Genomic DNA, 17,839 nt, shown 5'->3' with positions numbered 1-17,839 from the left:
ACTCCACGATCACGTCACCACCATCTGCCAATCTCATCACAACGACCACCCGCTATTATCACCATCACCACCACCATATGCCAATTTCATCATCACCACTACAACCACCACCATCATCCACTCATACGACCACCATCACCACCACTCAAACGATGGCATCAGCACCATCCACCAATCTCATCCCCACCACCATCTGCCAATCTCATCACGACGACGACGGCGGTGGTGGTGGTGGTGGCGAGGAGCATCACCTCCTGCCAGCGCTCCTGGTCCTCTCTCAGCATGGCGTGGACGCGCTGCAGCTCCTCGTGGTGCTGCCGGCTGTGCGGCTCGGGCCCCTCGGCCTGGTCCCCCTCGCTCATCCTCCTGCGGGGACATGACACTCGTCGTCGTCGTCGTTATCATCGCACAGGGGACTCACCCCGCTCGAGCTTCAACGGGCTGTTGGGGCAAGTGCTGCTAGTGAGCAGCGCGCCCATGAAGGCCGCCACAGCAGCACCACGTCCCAACGCCTTTGTCTCCCCAGTGCTGAAGCTTACACACCACACCGAGTACTCATTTTAAGGCTGAATCAACGTATGGGAGGCTCAGTGACCGGTTTAAATATTCGTCACTGGTATTGGCCGTGAGCGAGAATCGAACTCGGGTGGCTGGGTTCGTAGCCCAGCGCGTTCGCACCACCCAGTGAGGACATTCTGCACTCACTCGTGACCGCCGCGCGTTGTTAGCGCACGCGTCGCGCCGTGAAACCCACAACAACAACCACGCGCATTCATGTCAGCAGTGCAAGTGTTAGCGACTCGACGCGACCTCACACAACCGTGCTGGTAAAACACAACAACAACATCAACATCGCCATGGGTTAGTCGACCCTTCAGGCAAATGGGCTGGCATGCCGACACACAGAGACACTTAGAAACAGCTTAGTCTTCAAACCAGGTCATTGTTCAAGCCAGATCACTGTTCACGCGCCAGGTCACTGCTCAAAACCAGATCACCGTTCGGAATAGAAGCACTGCAAAACCCAGCCGAGACAGCGAACGTCGCGCGTCGCGTGCGAACGCAGATTTAGTGGCAAGGCATGCGGTGTGCGCGCACGCGCGCGCGTGAACCTCGCGTTAATCACTGAGATCCCCACCGGGGTCGGGAGGTCGTGCAGCGAGGTTAGGACGAGCCATGCACCGCTCAGACTCCAGAGCTCACATCTCTTCGTAGAGCAGGAACTTCCAATCATCGGGGGAGCCTCCTCCCATCGCCGCTTGCATCTCCCTCTCCCACCCCGGAGGGATCTCGAGTCTCGGCAAGGCGACGCCTTTGCTCCACGCGGTGCCAATCAGAACTCCTCTCGCGCTGCTCTCGGGCTCCGGGCGCGGTGCCTGCTGCTGCTGTTGCTGCTGCTGCTGCTGCTGCTGTTGCTGCTGCTGCTGCTGTTGCTGTTGCTGCTGCTGTTGCTGCTGCTGCTGTTGCTGCTGCTGCTGCTGTTGCTGCTGCGGCTGCTGTTGCTGCGGCTGCTGTTGCTGCTGCTGTTGCTGAGAATAGGGCAGCGACTTCTTCTGCTGGGCAGCTGCAGGAACCCCTGCAGGAGCGGCCGCCTGAGTCCCGGTGTCACGGGGCACTGGCACCGCCGCCGCCTCCTCCTCGTCCGTCTCCTCCTTGACGATCTGGAGCTTCTGCCACCTGAGCAGATCCTTCTCGCTCATGGGCCCGGCGCTCACGAATGGTTTCTGCGGGGTCGTGCTCGGCACGCTGTGAGGCTGGGGATGGGCGGGCCGCGTCATCTGCGCCGGCTCCGGGGAGGCGGCGGCGCGTCCCTCGACCTCCGCATCGCCCTCCTCTCCTCTCCCGATCTGGAGCTTCTGCCACCGCAGGAGATCCTTCTCGGTCATGCCGCCCCCCGTGCCCACGAACTTCCCCGTGGATGAGGAGGAGGCGGGCGCCCTGGGTTTGTCGCTCACAGTGGCGGAGCAGACGCTTCTGCCCTCGTCTCTCTGCCCACTGCCTTCCTCCTGCTCATGCTCCTCCTCCTCCCTGGAGATCTGCAGGCGCTGCCACTTGAGCAGATCCTTCTCGGTCATGGCGCCCGCGCTCACGAACTGCGCGTGGTGCGCTCCCGTGCCGCCGCTGGCCGGGCTCGCGGCCGCGTGCGGGGCCTTCTCGGGGCCGGGATCGGCGAGGGGCGCTCCCTTCTCGCCCTCCTGCCGGGAGATCTGCAGCCGCTGCCACCTGATCAGATCCTTCTCCGTCATGGGGCCCGACGGCACCTTGGGGTGCTGCCCTGGCGCTTTCTGCTGCTGCTGCTGCGGCTGCTGCTGCTGCGGCTGCTGCTGCTGCGGCTGCTGTTTGTGTGCAACCAGAGGCGCTGTCGCTGCAACTGGCTCATCCCCCGCGAGCTTCTTCGCCGCCTCCTCCACCTCCTCCTCGTCCTTCTCGCTCGTGATCCGCAGTTTCTGCCACCGCTCCAGGTCCTTCTGCGACATGGCCCCCGCGCTGCTGACGTGCGCGTGCGGCCCCGAGGCCTTGCCGTGCGCTGCCTGCTTCTCCCCGCCCGCCTCTTCTTCCTCCTTCTCCACCTCCTCCCCACCGCGGCCGCCTTCGTCTCCCTCGTGGGCGATCTGAAGCTTCTGCCACCGCTCCAGGTCCTTGCGGGACATGGGCCCCGAGGAGAGGAGCTGCGGTTGGGGCCCGGAGCTCGGGGCCCGCGCGCGGCGCTTGGCCAGGTCGTCGCGCGTCGCCACCTCCGCGTCCACGACCTGAACCGCGGCGGCGGCGGTGGAGGCCGCGTCCCCTTGGCTGCCGAGTGGGACACGCGGCATCACTCACTCACCCTCACGCTGCCTCTCCACGTACGTGTCTCCAGTGTGACGCGTGCCCCCTCTGTGACACAGGTGCACCCTCTGTGACACAGGTGTACCCTCTGTGACACACGTGTCTCCAGTGAGACATGTGCCCCCGGTGTGACACACGTGCCCCCGGTGTGACACACGTGCCCCTCTGTGACACACGTGCCCCTCTGTGACACACGTGTCTCAGTGTGACACACGTGCCCCTCTGGGACACACGTGCCCCTCTGTGACACACGTGCCCCGGTGTGACACACGTGCGCCCCGGTGTGACACACGTGCGGCACCTGCTGACCTGGCCGCCTCTCCCGAAAACTGAAGGCGCTGCCAAGTGTGGAGGTCGGCGTCCGTGGCCCCCGCCTGGCACGCGTTGGGGGGGCCGTGCGGCCCGGGGCCTCCTCGGGCCACCTGCGCTTTACGCCTGGCCAGGTCGTCTCTCTCGGGGTCTGGCCGCACCACGACTTTCCGGGGGCCCCCAGCTGGGGCCGGGGCCTGGGCTGGCGCGGCCGCGGGCTCCCCCTCGGGAGAGAGGCCTGGGGGGCCGCTGCCCCCCCCGTGAGAGGCGTCTCCCTCGGCGGCCCCCTCTTTGCCGCTGCGAGGTGGCGAGTGCAAGGACGGCAGAGAGATGTAAATGATCATGGTCACAGCACATCAAACAACGGTTATGAAAGGCTTATGTTGTTGATACGATTCGGAAGGATAAATAATGAAGTTGATCCCACGTGCAAAAAAAAAGTAATATTTATAAAAGGTCAATTAACAGCAACAGTGGATTACACAGCACCCCTGTGGCAGGAGCAGACAGTCGGCCTCAGATGGACATCACCAAAGACGAGAGAGGGCACAATGGGCTCCCCAGACTGATCATCATTCCAAAAAACATCACCAGAGCGACCATGACTTAGAATCACCATCAGACAAGTGATGAGCAGAGAGGAACACCGACAACCCTGGCCACTGAAGGAGACCTTCTCACCCATGTGCTGTCGCGACCATTGTGACTGCTTTCCCGAATGAGTGAAAGTGTCCGACCGTCAATTGTGGTCGACAACTTCCAGAGAACTCTCCCCACCAATGTTCTCAGCTGCCGTACCTCTGGCGGTGAGAGTCTGCGGTCTCTTCCCTGCACCTTCACCTCACCACTCCCTCACCTCACCGCTCCCTCACCTGCACCTCACCGCTCCCTCACCTGCACCTCACCGATGTGCAATCCGACCCGGCGCCTTAGCGCCCCATTATCCCTCCAAGGTCGATGAATGAGTACCACTGCACTACACTGCACTACACTGCCCCTGCGCTACCACTGCACTACACTGATCTACACTGCCACTTGCCCTGCCACTGCGCTACCACTGCACTACACTGCACTACACTGCACTACACTGCACTACACTGCCCCTGCGCTGCCCCTGCGCTGCCCCTGCGCCGCGCGGGGCGGACCTGCGCTGCAGCTGCAGCTGCTGGATGGCGTGCTCGCGCAGGCGACGCGACGCCTGCAGCATGTCGTCCCAGCGGCGCGCGTCCTCGGGGCACGAGGAGGCCGGCACGAAGCGGGCGGGCGGCACGGCGGGGGCCCCGTGCGCCGCGTCGTGCCGCCGCGCGCGCCGCGAGGCGAGGTCGTCCTTGCGCACGTCCGGCAGGGCTCGTCTCCTCCGCTGGCCGCCCCCGCCGCCGCCGTCGACGCGCTCCCCCGCCAACTCCCCCTCGTCCCCCTCGTCATCATCAGAGTCCCACTGCCAGGGAGGTTCCTCGGCTCCTCCTGCTGCTGCTGCTGCTGCTGCCGGATGGCCCCCCGCGCTGGATGAGCGGTCCACAAGGCATGGCCGCGGGGGTGAGCGCGTGAGGTTAAGAGAGGCCGAGTGGCACGCCATTTGTCTCACGCGTGCGACAACAATAATAATGATGATGACGATGTCGACTCGCAATGCTGCACCGCCGCCGGACAGTCTCCGCTCTCTCTCGACAAGAGAGAGAGGAGACGGCTCAGAGGCACGAGGAGGAGGAACCACAGACGAGCGGGAAAGCAGTCGCAGTCACGCGGCGAACGGCCAGCGCCAAATTCCTCTCTCCCCTCCAAGCTCTGCTGTCCTCTATATATGAAGGCGTCATCGGCCAATTAATGAGTGTCTATACACGTGTGAGGAACCCGGAGCACTCGGACAAAACCCACGCATGCGAGGAGGCAGCACTCTATCCCCGTACAGATGGAACAGATGGAGATGATCCACTTGCTGTACCGCCTTCTCCTGGTCAGCCAGGGTACGGCTCCTCCACGGAAAGGGATCCACCAATCCCCACTGCTGCATCCACTATATCATAGTTCATAGAGCGAGAGACGGGGAGCGGGTGCGTTGGATGAGGCACGGAAATTCAAACCTCTATAAAACCAAGCTCATTACTCAGGGGTTGGAAGTAGTTGTTGTATTTTACTATGAACCCGGCGACCTGGGTTCAATTCCCGGGCACAGCTAATGCAAGTGACAAGATTGATCTGAACCGGTCCTATTCCACCCCAAACTATGTTCGCTAAAGCGCACTGACCAGCGTGGTGAAGTATGGTCAAACCACCCCCATGACTGACACGGCGTGGGGTGGCCTTCATTCAGCAGTGAATTTAAACATAAATAACACGTGGAAATTACCGTGGCTCTATGCACCACGAGACTCTCACAACTATGGGGGCCCTGATGAGGGTGGGGAGGGTGGGGGGCGGCGACACCACCGGCGGGAATCATCTTCAGCAGCAGCAGCCGCAGCAGCATCGTTCATCAGGGTCGCGCATGCATCAGGGGTCGCGCATGCATCAGGGGTCGCGCATGCATCAGGGGTCGCGCATGCATCAGGGCTCGCGCATGCATCAGGGGTCGCGCATGCAGCATCACAGCGCACGGGGCTCGGGTCGGGAGACTCCGTGGTGAGCATCCCCCTGATGGCCGGAAATAGAGCAGAGCAGCCAATCAAAAGCGGAGTCGTATTCGAGCGATCTCTCCACCCAAATTGTCTCCTAGCGTTGGTAGCGATGGTGCACAAATAACATCGACACGAAGACGTCCGTCAATAACAACACAGCGTTTGCCGTTAATCTGGGTAAATATAACAGGCGACGTTTCGGGCAATGGCCCTTCTCAATAGCGACATTCCTCACCACAAAACCTATCCGTCCCCTTGTCCCCACGTGTGTGGTTATGTCGCACCCAGGGACACCCTCCCCCTTCACTGCCCTCTCTGGACCCCGGCACCGACAGCCGGCAGCCCCCTGTGTGTCTTGAGAGTGAATGCTCGCGGTGGTGCCTCCACGTCGATTCATCTCGATAGCTGCGCTCGCGACGCAATGGATCGATTCGTGCGCGTGTCTCGGACGCAGCGGGTTCACGTGACCACCGCTGCCGATATCCAACACAGCGTAAAGCAACATACCTATGACGCAATCAAACTGCCCTCCCCCCAACCCCTAAATTCGGCCTAATCACCGTCTGGTTAGAACTGAAACGCGACCAGGTGCGGTCGCGTTTTGTTCCAGCTGCAGCGCGGGGCTGCCACCGTCGCCGCCGCGCATGCGCCGACCGTCGCACTGAGGTCGCAGAGGTGACGGGAGGAGCACGAGGTCAGCAGAGGTCAGGAGGTCACGCCCGGAACCCGTCGTCGCGCGCGGCGCCACGGCACTCGAGACAAATCCCACCACACCGTGCAGCAGCAGCACCACGTGCAGCAACAGCAGCAGCTTGAGCAGCAGCAGCAGCACCATGTGCAGCAGCATGAGCAGGAGCAGCAGCAGCAGCATGTGCAGCAGCAGCAGCAGCAGCAGCAGGAGGAGCAGCAGCAGCAGCAGCATGTGCAGCAGCAGGAGCAGGAGCAGCAGCAGCATGTGCAGCAGCAGCAGCAGGAGGAGCAGCAGCAGCAGCGAGCGCAGAACACGAGGCAGAGGCGACGCCGCGAGGCGTTTTCCAGCTGCTGTTTTTATTTCTAAAAGCGACGTCGGTTGTCTGAGCGCTACGAACAGACGCGCCCTAAGATGACGACGTCGCCACCTCCTCCAGAAGGTGGTGGTGGTCGTGGTGGTGGTCGTGGTGGTGGTGATGGTGGTGGCGGTGTTCTGGCCACAAACGTCGATGTTGCTGATGTTCCACTTCACCTTGACACATGCGTGAATATTTGATAAGTATCCTCGTCTGTGTGTGTATATATTAGTACAATAGTCACCCCATGTATTGGTTTCATGTCAATGTGTGTGTCGCATGGGTTTGTAATTTGGTGCTGTTTTCCGAGTTGAGCTGCAGGGAATGTTTTTCCTCACGTGATGCAGTCGTCTTTGTTCTGGTTTTTGTATTCGCGTTGCTTTTTGTCAATTTGGTGACCCAAATCACTCTTGCAAACGAGACTCGCCCTGGTCTATCGACATTTCAGCCGGCAAACCAAAGCGAACTTGAAACTTGAAACTTTACAGCGACGTTTGCGACGAATAACAAGGCCAGCTGGAAAACGCCATCATCGTCATCATGCAGGGAGGCAGCGGTCGCCACGGCCACCACCACGCAGACAGTCGCATGCCCGAGCGCCGATCCTGACCTCGTCGCTCCTCCGGGCGTAGGGGTCACGCTCCCGGTGCCGCCGCAGAAGGGCCCCACGGCGCGCGGACCGGCGTGGGGCAGTGCCACGTGCCCCGTGTACCCGCGGCTCCTCCCGGCCACGTGCAGAGCGCGCACCGCCAGGTCGTCACGTTCCAGGTCCGGGTCTCGAACCTCGCCCTCCGACTCGGAGCCGCTCTCGCACGCGGGCGCCAGCCGCCAGTCCCCGCTAACCCCCGGGGGGGGAGGCCCCACACCGGCCCCCACCCTCGCCCCCGGCGCTCCGGGTCTGTGCGTGAGCGCGGCGGGGCGGGCATACGCGGGGCAGCGGTCACTCGGATAGCCGCGAGCCCCTGCGGCTCATGCACCGCGTTCACGGCCATGGCGAGGTCACCACGGCCAACGTCGCCGACGCCAATCGCACCTCGCCGCGGCCTCCTTCCTTCTGCTAGATCCCCTCAGCTGCTTCAGTGACCACACTCGCCCTCCGATGATGTCCCAGCCTCACCCCGTGCCGCCCCGAGGCCGTGTTGCACACTCGCCAAGTCCTTCAAGGAGCCCCCCGACAGACGGCGCAGCACCCCGTGGCCTCGGGGCTTCCCCTCGACCGCTCGCCTCCAGATGCGCCGCACATGCGACCCAACACAACTCCCTCATCACAACTCCCTCCCTCCCTCTCTCACCACATTACACCCCGAGCCTCCACCTTGTTTCCCCACTCCGGCTACGGAATTTTAATTCCCGTGATCGACCGCGACCGTGGTCCTACCTGGGCCCCGGCGGGCGAGGGCCGCAGGCCAGGGGGAAGCTGGCTGCCACTCACCTCTCGGGCTGCCGCGTCGCCTCCTCCGGCCTCACGTCCGCGCGCTTGCGGCGCAGCGGCGCGGGGATGTGCGTGGGTTGCCCTGGAGGCGCCGACTGCTGCTGCTGCTGCCCCGCGGGCTGACTCTGGGTCTGTTTGCCCGGGAGGAACTGGTTGAAGGGCAAGGCTGGTCGCGGCTCGGAGCCCAAGGAGGAGCGCCTGGCAGACATGTCGTCGTCGTCGCCCCGCCGGGCCGCGTCGGGTCTCGCTGACGCCGCGGGGCTCACTGACGCCTGGTGGCCGGGGACCGCCGGCGAGGGGCTCCGCTCGCAGCCGTAGGAGCGGCCGCGAGGGTGCGACGCCGCGGGGGGTCGGGGGGAGCCCGGGGACTCCGGGTCGCGGTGGAGCCCCGGTGAGGGGCGGGTGACGCTCGGGTCCTGCGCGAGGGGAAGGAGGGAGGGGGAGGAGCGCGCGCCGGAGCGTCACGGCTCAGGTGGGCGGCAGGAGCGCGAGAAAGTATCGGGCAGGTGTGCGTGACGGTGTGAGCCGGTGAATGTTCGTTTAGGTTCTTTCCCACCGTACGTAGCCAACCGTGCTGATCGAAGGTGCGGGGGAAGGACCACAAACTAAACACAAACAGCAGGTGTCAGGGTGTCACACAGGTGTGTGGGGTGAGTGTCACACAGGTGTGTGTACAGTGCCACACAGGTGTGTGTGTACAGTGTCACACAGGTGTGTGTACAATGTGACACAGGTGTGTGTGTGTACAGTGTCACACAGGTGTGTGTGGACACGCGCATTCCTCGCCCGCGTGGCACACGCCGCGCGTCACGTGACAACACAACTCGTCGTCGCGAGTGTCACGTGGGGCCACTCGGTGTCATCTCGACAGCAGCCGTGCGGTCCGCCCACCTCGCAGAGCTGAGCGCGAACCAATTATCCCCCTCCCCCTTCCACCCCCCCCCCAACCGTGTCCCCTATCCCCCGCGTCCCTCCTCCCCTACACACTGACCGCCACCCCTCTCTCGCCACTCAACTCTCACATCTCGCGGGGAGTTGAAGTCGCTCCTTCCCGCGTCACCTGGTAACGAGCACAGAAGCGTGGAAGAAGGTGGGGGTCGGGTGGGGGGCGCCTCTTGTGAGGGGTCCGTCCTGCGTACGGCCGGGGCTCGGGTTTGCTCCATGGGAACGCGGCCACGCAGCGAGTCTAAATGCAGCGGCACGCTAAGCATAGCCACGCGGCGGCGGCACCCCGCACCCCCCCCCCCCTCTAGCTCCCGTTACTCCTCCTCCTCCTCTCTCCCCCACCTCCTCTCTCCTCTCACTCCAACCCTCCCCCCCCCAGACACACGCCCAGAACGCTTATCAGGCCGTGTCCCGCATTTAGAAAGCCGACAATCCTCGGCTAATCGCGCGCTCCGAGTGAGTCCCACGCACAGCCCCTCCCCTTCCCCTTTCGGCTCTTCACGGACCACGGCACTGCGACGAATCCCGACGGCTCGCCGCCTCTGACGGAGCGCGGTTAACGGGAGTGCGGTTAATGGAGGCGCCGTGTTGGTGTACAGGAGTGCGGTGTACAGGCGCGCGGGTTGTCGCATTTAAAAGGTCGAACAGTGTGGAGCTTCGCGTGTCTCCTCTTGCGTTTTCTCGGGGTTCCTCCCACACGAAGCCAGACCCTGACTCGTCGAGTTGGCCACACATCCCAGTGACGCAGGACTCTCCCGACTAAACGAGTCTCGAGACTAATGGATTGGAGGACTCAGGGAGGGGAGCGGTGGCACAGTGGTTAGCGCACTACACTGCGTACACGCTTATCCGAGTTCGAGTCGCGTCCACGGCTGACATCAGTGGTGAGTGATATCTGAATAGTCGTGGGCTTCTCACTCGCTTCACGCCCCGCACAGAGCCAGCGCGAAGTGCAAGCCAGCGGCCCCCGAGGTGCGAGGCGGCGTGGGGCGGCCTTCATCCAGCAGCGAATACACAAGGGGTACGCGCGAAGGGGGCGCGCGGCGCGTACCTCGCCCAGAGCCCCCGTGAGGACCCCTGTGAAGACCCCCTCGTCGAGACGGGGGACACCGCTGATGCTCTCGGATGCTCTTCCCAGGCAGTAGATGGTGGTCAGCACCTGCGGGCGGAGGGGCGGGCGTGAGAGGGGGAGGGGGGCTCGGAGGGGGGGGGCTATGAAGATTGGGGGGCCCCCGCGAGGAGTCCCCCGAGGTGCCGCGTCATCGCCAGCCGCGCCGCGTCACGGGGTCGTGGCCAGTGCCGTGAAGATCTGCGGCCTCTGTCACCCGCGCGGTCACCTTCGGTTGTCCACCAAGGCCCTCTTCCTTCCTCCCGTCACCCTCATCCGCAGCGCGACTACAACCTCGTCCGCCGCTGTGTCCGCTCTACACCGACGTTGAAGAGACCACGAAGGGCTCGCCTCGTTCTTAAAGGGCCACGTGTCAACGTCCGCAGCGCGCCGTGACACGATCCCTAAAGCAACTTCCATCAAGATTGACAGCCACCTCAGTGACGTCTCTCCTGAGCCGTGAGAGAGGCGAAGCCTCGCGCATGGCGGGTGGGGGTGCAGACACTCACATTCCTCAGCCTCCTCTCTTCCTCCTCCTCTTCCTGATCCTCTTCCCTGCGAATTGCAACCACGCACGCACACAACAGCGGCGGTGGCCGTCAGTGGCGACGAAGCACACACAAAGTTCGACTCCAGGTCCCGCCGCGGCGTGGGTAGCCCCGAACGAGGAGACCGACCGTCCACCCCCCCCCCCCCCCAGGCATCGGGGCGTGTGGGGGGGGGATGGGGGGAAGGGGGGGTCGGAGTGATGGACACTCGCGCGTGTTACTCGCAACCAGTGGGGAGTGTGAGCGGTGACATCCCCCTCCACGTCGACCTCCCCCACCCTAACATCCTCCACTTGCCCCCCCCCCCAGCCCCCGGCCTAGCCCCCACCCTCATACCGTGTCACGGCGAGAGCCCATTACAGAAGCTGTGCGTCAACCGGGCGAGACGAGGTTCGGAATGCGAGCCAAACGCGGGAAGGTCGACCTTCACTCTGCTGAACCCAGTTATGGCGACTGCTGGGTGGACGTCGGCGGGCCCACGGTAGCTTCAGAAGCGTCGCTCCGTTGCTGTAGCTGCCTCGCCGAGAGATCGAGTCTCGCAGGGCGATATCGCTGGGTTGCCAGCCACGTGGGCTGCCAGTCACGTGGGCTGCTCACCACCCAAGCATCATCCCCGAATAAATAGAAACACAATTTATACCGCCACCTAAAATTAATGTTTGCTCTCCGCTCAGCTGTGCCCAGTTCCGATGGCAGAAATACACACGGGGGTGAGGGGAGGGGGAGCGGGGGGGAGAGGGGAGGGGAGGCGGGGGGAGGGGGATGCGTGGCGTGGGGGGGCAGAGGGTGGGGGGCTCCATGAGGAACCCGCGTCACCAGAAACCGAGCACAAAATATGAATGAGCGTCGTCGTGGAGAATGTGAGGAACAAAATCAATAAGCACTCGTCCCTCCTTCGGCGTCGCAAACACTCAAGCGCTTTCTTTACACATCCCATCAGCCACGCGGCATCGTTGGGAGTACATCAATTCAGCAGCGTTGGTTCAACGCGAACAAAAAAACGTCGGACATCGATGCTGATCAGCACGCGGTACAAGAGAAACACGAGACAAAGATCTCCCTTATAGCCTTAACATACGTTTAGGGCAAGTGCTGTGAGCGAGCACCTATGAAGGCCGGCACGGAACACGAGGCGGTGGGTGGCCAGGTCCACGCCCGGCCGCCTTTGTCTCCCCAGTGGCGATATTTACACACCGCACCAGGTACTCATTTGAGTTTGAGTCGACCTGGGGGAGGCCAAGGACCGGTTCCGTTAAACCTCATTGGTATTGGCCGTGGGCTGCCATGGGAGGGAATCGTGGCGCAGCGTACTAACGACTGCGGCACCTCCCCCCGAGAGCTCGCACGGGAGAGCGAGAGGCGTGTGGTGACATTATTGTGGGGGGCAGGGGGAGGGTTGGGGGTAGGGGTTGTCGGTGGGGGTGCGGGAGGAGGAGGAGGAGCTGCCACCAGGAGCCACGGGTTCTGGGCGGCACCCTCCCCGCGGCTTGTGGGCTCAGCGCGGTGCGCGCGCGGAGTAATCACGACCGGTGCAGAATCATCATCATCATCATAAAAAAAATATATAGACAATTATTACTTTTAACTGGAAACTCTCGTACTGACAGAAGGGCCATGAGGAGGAGGAACCACAGACGAGCTGTAAGGCAGCAGCAGCCACGCGATGAGCCGATGCCACCAACATTTGCTCAAGCTCCGCGGCCCTCTATAGATATATGAAGGGGCTATCATGTAAGTGAAGGTGTTATCATGTGAGTGAAGGGGTTATCATGTAAGTGAAGGGGTTATCATGTAAGTGAAGGGGTTATCATGTAAGTGATGAGCGTTCATCGGTGTGGGTGGAAGCCGGAGCAGCCGCAGAAAACCCCACGCGTGCATGGCTGCAACATGATCCACCATCATCATCATTACCATCATCATGACCGTCATCATCATCATTACCATCATCATCACCGTCATCTCCATAATCATCATTACCATCATCATCACCGTCATCTCCATCATCATCATTACTGTCATCATCTGCATCACTCGACACAGCTACGGGATAATTATCTTCCTCTGTACTGCCACTCACCACATCTCCCCCCTCCCCCAACACCACCTCGTCATCTCGTGTGCGCTAATTGGGCCCAGCCATTAACATTCCAGCGCGCGCAGACGGATGATGACAGTGGCTGGAGTCGAGCCAGCGCCGCCGAGTAAACTCGAGCGCGTGGAAAGCGGCGGAGAGGGAAAGAGATGGAAGGAGAGGTGAGAGCGGCAGAAAGGAGCGGATGAGCGAGGAGCAGACGAGATAAGAGAAGCGCAGAGGGAAGCCGGGAGGAGGCGCGACGTGCTACATGGGACCACATGACTGTGTTCCCTCGTCCAGGGCATGGGTCAACTCCAGCCTTTGGGTCAACCCAGACGCGGGGCTCTGACTCTGACGTGCCCGCCAATGCCACAGATTGTCGCGTGTATTCTCAACATCCCCATCTATTGTATATCCACTCCACAGTAGTCGCCCTGTCAGGCCCGTTGCTTACTTTGGCTGCCATTCCGTCACTAGTCTCGTCCATCGGATATCATCAATTCTATATTGTGTTTTCTGGCCAAGCAGTGTGTTTTAAATGGCCAGGAACACGCGTGCGCGCGTGTGTGTGTGTATGTTGGGGTGCACTTTGTTTTCGTGCGTGTGCCGGTGGCTGTTTCTATTTCTCTGCGTGAGCGCAAAGCCCCGAACTGGCGCTCCCGGAGCGACGCGGGCAGGTGTCTCGCTCCGAGTGTCCTGGGGCACTCCGAGTGCTTCTCCACCCCCGGACCGCGCGGTCCCTCCCTCATTCAGCTCCCTTGTTAAAAGCTAAATCGATGACACGGCGCTGGATAAAGACATTATTAGAATTCTTAACAACTCAAAACGATCATTAGCGAGGTTGCGGAGAATAGCAGGAACTCTGCTGATTAGACACTGTGTGTCTAAATCAGTCCAGAGTTTTCCTGTCAAACCCCTCGAAAAGCGTGGGTTTTATCCGGGTTCTCCGGTTTCCTACCACATGCTTTGTAGAAAACATATTAACATAGAGAGGACCGCAGAGCTCGGGCAAGTGTTGCTCGTACCGACTGCTACTGCTGCCTCCCCGCTCGTCTGTGGTTCCTGCCCTTTCCATCCCTCTCACTTCGAGAGCGAATGAACACTGCGGTGGCGGCGCGTCACGGCCCGGTGTGGGCGGCGTGTGCCTCCCCTAGGTCGGCTCGGCCTGAACGTTACGCGGGCGCGCGCGGCGGTGGCTGTCGGTCGCTGGCGAACAGCCACGCAGTGTTGGGCGCGGGTGGCGACGTGACGGCGCGAGGTGAGGGTGGAGGGGCGCTCAGTGCGGCCTGGGTCCGTGGCAGGGGCCGGTGGAAAAGTCCCCCCCCGCCCGCCCCCATGCCCAGCACAGCCCCCCAGCTTGTGCCATTGTGCGGGCAGCCGCGCGATTGGCGGGGGGTGAGGGAGCGAGCTCCAGGGGAGGAGGCGGGAGAGAGGCGACATTGTGCGCGCCACGGCGCGCGTGACATCACCGGGGGAGGCGCGGATCCAACACAGCGAGCGCTTTAGAGGCATCAGCGGCAGTGGCGGTAGCGGTAGCGACAGTAACAGCAGCAGTAGCAACAACACCGGCAGCAGCAGCAGCTGCAGAGGTCACCTACAGAGGCAGCAGCAGTAGCAACAACAACCCCAACAACACGCGCGAAGCAGAGGGGGGGGAGTGGGTGAGGGGGGGAGTGGGTGAGCGGTCCCTAATGGGGAGCTTGTTAAACAGGGCCCTTCATTAACAATACAAACAGCAACAACACAACCTCGTTCAACGTATTTTCTCTGGAAAGTATACACAACATTCTACTCATGTGGGGGGGGGGGGGGTCTCAAGGGACTGCTGGCCCCGTCGCACCCCACCCCCATCACCACCGCGCCCCTCCTCTGACCCCCACCTTGGACCCATCACTGACTCGGAGGGAAGAGAGAAGTTGGGATCACCGCGCTCAGCTCAGTGCTGTCACGGGGGGGTGTGAGAGGGGGGGGCTCGGGGCGTCGTGTTCTGGGGGTCGAGGACAGCGTGGCGTTTAGGGTGACCTACCGCTGACCACAGCCAGTGCCGTCGCTCCCTTCCTTATGCCAGATCACGCGGCCGTCCCACAGTCTCAGCCCGACCACCGAGAACTCTTACAGTTTCATCCCAATATCGCGCTCGAGGCCTGAGGCCCGTGTTTTACAGCCAGCGTGGTCCTCCAAGGGTACAGACATAAAAGGTGCAAGCGCAGCCCTGCAAGTGCTGTGCTCACGCCACTGCCGTCGGCAGAAGTGTCCACAAGAGAGAACTGGAGAGGGCCCCTCTTGGAAGAGGTGGCAGTACCCAGGTGGCACCCCACCACTGACGGCTCGACAGAGGCGGCGGAGACGCAAGACAATTGCCCATTAATCAAACACGTCACTCTCATTCGTGGAATGCACGGCCAAACATTCCAATGTAGCAGAACCACAGTTTAATTCGTCAATAGATATTTTCCGGATCGCTGCTAGGCTTAATTCCGAGTATAGATTATGGCGTAAGGCACTACCACGAGAATACAAGGCATATGACTATTCTATCTATTATTGTACTTCACCAGCAACATTCACTCGTGGCTACACCACGGGAAAGGGAGTAGCATCAAGGATGCAATTTAATGGGAAAATACAACGTGGCAGGAATGAAGGGAGTAGAGAAGAAGAGAGAGCATGGCGACTCAGGGGAAAGGGATGGGAAGGGAGAAACGGGAGCACAGGGTTTGGGAGAGACGAGGCATCGGGGCCTCGACGCTGCCGTACAGAGGCGGAGCAGCGTCTGTTTTCACAGGGGGCGGGGCTAGAGGGGAGGTGTTCAGAGTGGGGGTGGCCACGCAGGAGCCACGTGACTGTACGGAGAACTGGCTGAGACGGAGAGATGGATATTGGTGTGATTCTGCCAAGGGGCGTTGTAGGGAGAGGGCAAGGCGAGATGAAGGGCTGCTCAGCCAGAAGAGCTCCGGACCCTTCTGGCTGAGCAGAACACTCCTGGAAAAAGAGTCTCAGAGGCTCTTTGAGACGTTCCTCTGTTAATAGAAAGGTCACCCTCGATATTATAAATGAGGCATTCTCCTTGGCTGTGGGACACAGTTATGTAATATGCCAGGGGGCAGTCGGGCAGGCGGGCGGCATGAGTGGCCTGTGTTTGCGTGGGAGCGACAGAGAGAGAGAGCGTGAGTACGTGAGAGACAGAGAGTACGTGAGAGGGAGAGAGAGCGTGTGAAAGTGTGAGAGTGTCAGAGAAAGAGAGAGTGTGAGAGCGCGCTCAAGAGGTGCCTGAGTAATCGCACGCGAGGGAGTCCTCGTGTGTAGGTGGGGGGAAGAGGGGGTAGGGGGGGGGTCACGTACGTGAGGGGTTCGACGTTCAGGTCACAGCAGGGGTCAAACAGCTGGGAGCTCCGCACTCCGAGGCGTGCACAGCCGCTCCGGAACGCGCGGTGGAACCCCTGCGGGGGGAGGGGGTGAGGGGATGTGAGAGACGGGGAGTGGGGGTTGGTGGGGGACGAAGGTGAAGCAAGGAGAGGGGTGGGGGGATAGAGAGACGCGCACACACGCGGTGGCTCAGCCCCCCCCCTCCCACGATCCTGCCCTCTCTCCCCCCCCCCTCTCCCTCTCTCTCCGCCCCCCCCCCCCCAAGCGCCAGTCGCGCCCCGCACGGCCCGTTGACGGTGCGAGGCGCCGGGCCGATTGACCCCAACGCGCGCCTCGCCCGTGGGGATAACTTCTCTCTGACCCCAACCCCATCGCCCTGACACTTTACTTTTGGTGATCACAAAATCATGATGATTATGATTAGAATGATAATGTTACCGATGATGATGTCATTGACATCGACGATGATGATATTCATGATGATGTTTCGTTTTCTGCCCTTTCCACGCACCTCCGATTAGCACAATTGGATACGTACGGTGCGAAGGAAGTTCAACATACATACACGTTATTGCGTATGTCAATGGTGTTAATTTGAACGATGGGCATCATGTTCATGACGATGATGTTAATGATGTCGATGATATTAATGATAACGATGATGATGCTGTCCATGATGATGTTGGATCGACGGGAGCAGCTGTGCGTGGCGGAGATCTCGAGCCGAGCGCGTGGAGTGCTCAGAGGCTCTTCAGGAGCCACTGAGCCCCCCCCCGCCCCTCCCTCGGCTCCTCCACCACGAGCACCACTCCACCAGCCCCACTCCCCCCATCCTCCACCCCCGCACAGATGCACACATGCATACACACGTGCACACAAAGACAAAGATCCCCCCGTATAGCCTTAACAGACACCACGCACGGCCGCCTCTTTGTCTCCCTAGTAACGATGTTTACACATCGCACCAGATACTCATTTGAGGCTGAGTCGACCTAGGGGAGGCCCAGGACCGGTTCAAATTATCGTCACTGGTGATGGCCGTAATCGGGAATCGAACCCGGGTCGCATGTTTCATAGCACAGCGTGCTAACAGATAAACACAAATTGTCTCTCTCTCTCACACACACAATAACACACACATACACACACTCTCTCTCACACACACAATAACACATTTTCTCTCACACACACAATGACACACACACATTCTCTCTCACACAATAACAAAGATCCCCCATATTGCCTTAGCAAACTGTAGGGGCAAGTGCTGTTAACGAGCACCTATAAAGGCCGGCACGGCACACGAGGGGAGTGAGTGGTCCACACCACGCCCGGCCGCCTTTGTCTCCCTAGTGGCGATGTTTACACATCGCACCAGGTACTCATTTGAGGCTGAGTCGACCTAGGGGAGGCCTAGGACCGGTTCAGATAATCGTCACTGATGTTGGCCATGAACAGGAATCGAACCCGGGTCACCAGGTTCGAAGCGCAGCGCGCTAATCGTGACACTACCGCCCCCCACACAATAACACACACATTCTCTCTCACACACTAACACACACAATCACAC

At 61.1% G+C, this 17,839-nt stretch overlaps 1 protein-coding gene across 2 annotated transcripts in view; it reads right to left on the bottom strand.

Annotated features, from left to right (window-relative positions):
• The window catches only part of LOC144722809 (uncharacterized), a 38,428-nt gene that overhangs the window by 9,365 nt on the left and 11,224 nt on the right, over positions 1-17,839 (bottom strand). The window contains exons 4-8 of one of the 2 annotated variants that reach the window (XM_078601244.1): positions 16,246-16,343; positions 10,791-10,836; positions 10,225-10,332; positions 8,229-8,644; positions 252-366 (exon numbers count right to left, since the gene is read on the bottom strand). In XM_078601244.1, the coding sequence (XP_078457370.1) occupies positions 252-366; positions 8,229-8,644; positions 10,225-10,332; positions 10,791-10,836; positions 16,246-16,343 (783 nt within the window). Of the gene's footprint in view, positions 1-251; positions 367-3,135; positions 3,971-8,228; positions 8,645-10,224; positions 10,333-10,790; positions 10,837-16,245; positions 16,344-17,839 lie in introns of those variants that run through there. The other variant, XM_078601246.1, reaches the window with a different exon arrangement.

Source organism: Lampetra planeri, chromosome 15 (assembly GCF_965212315.1).
Source record: "Lampetra planeri chromosome 15, kcLamPlan1.2.h2, whole genome shotgun sequence".
NCBI lineage: Eukaryota > Metazoa > Chordata > Hyperoartia > Petromyzontiformes > Petromyzontidae > Lampetra > Lampetra planeri.
The sequence above is the reverse complement of the archived record's forward strand: the minus strand, read 5'-3'. Positions and strand labels throughout refer to the sequence as shown.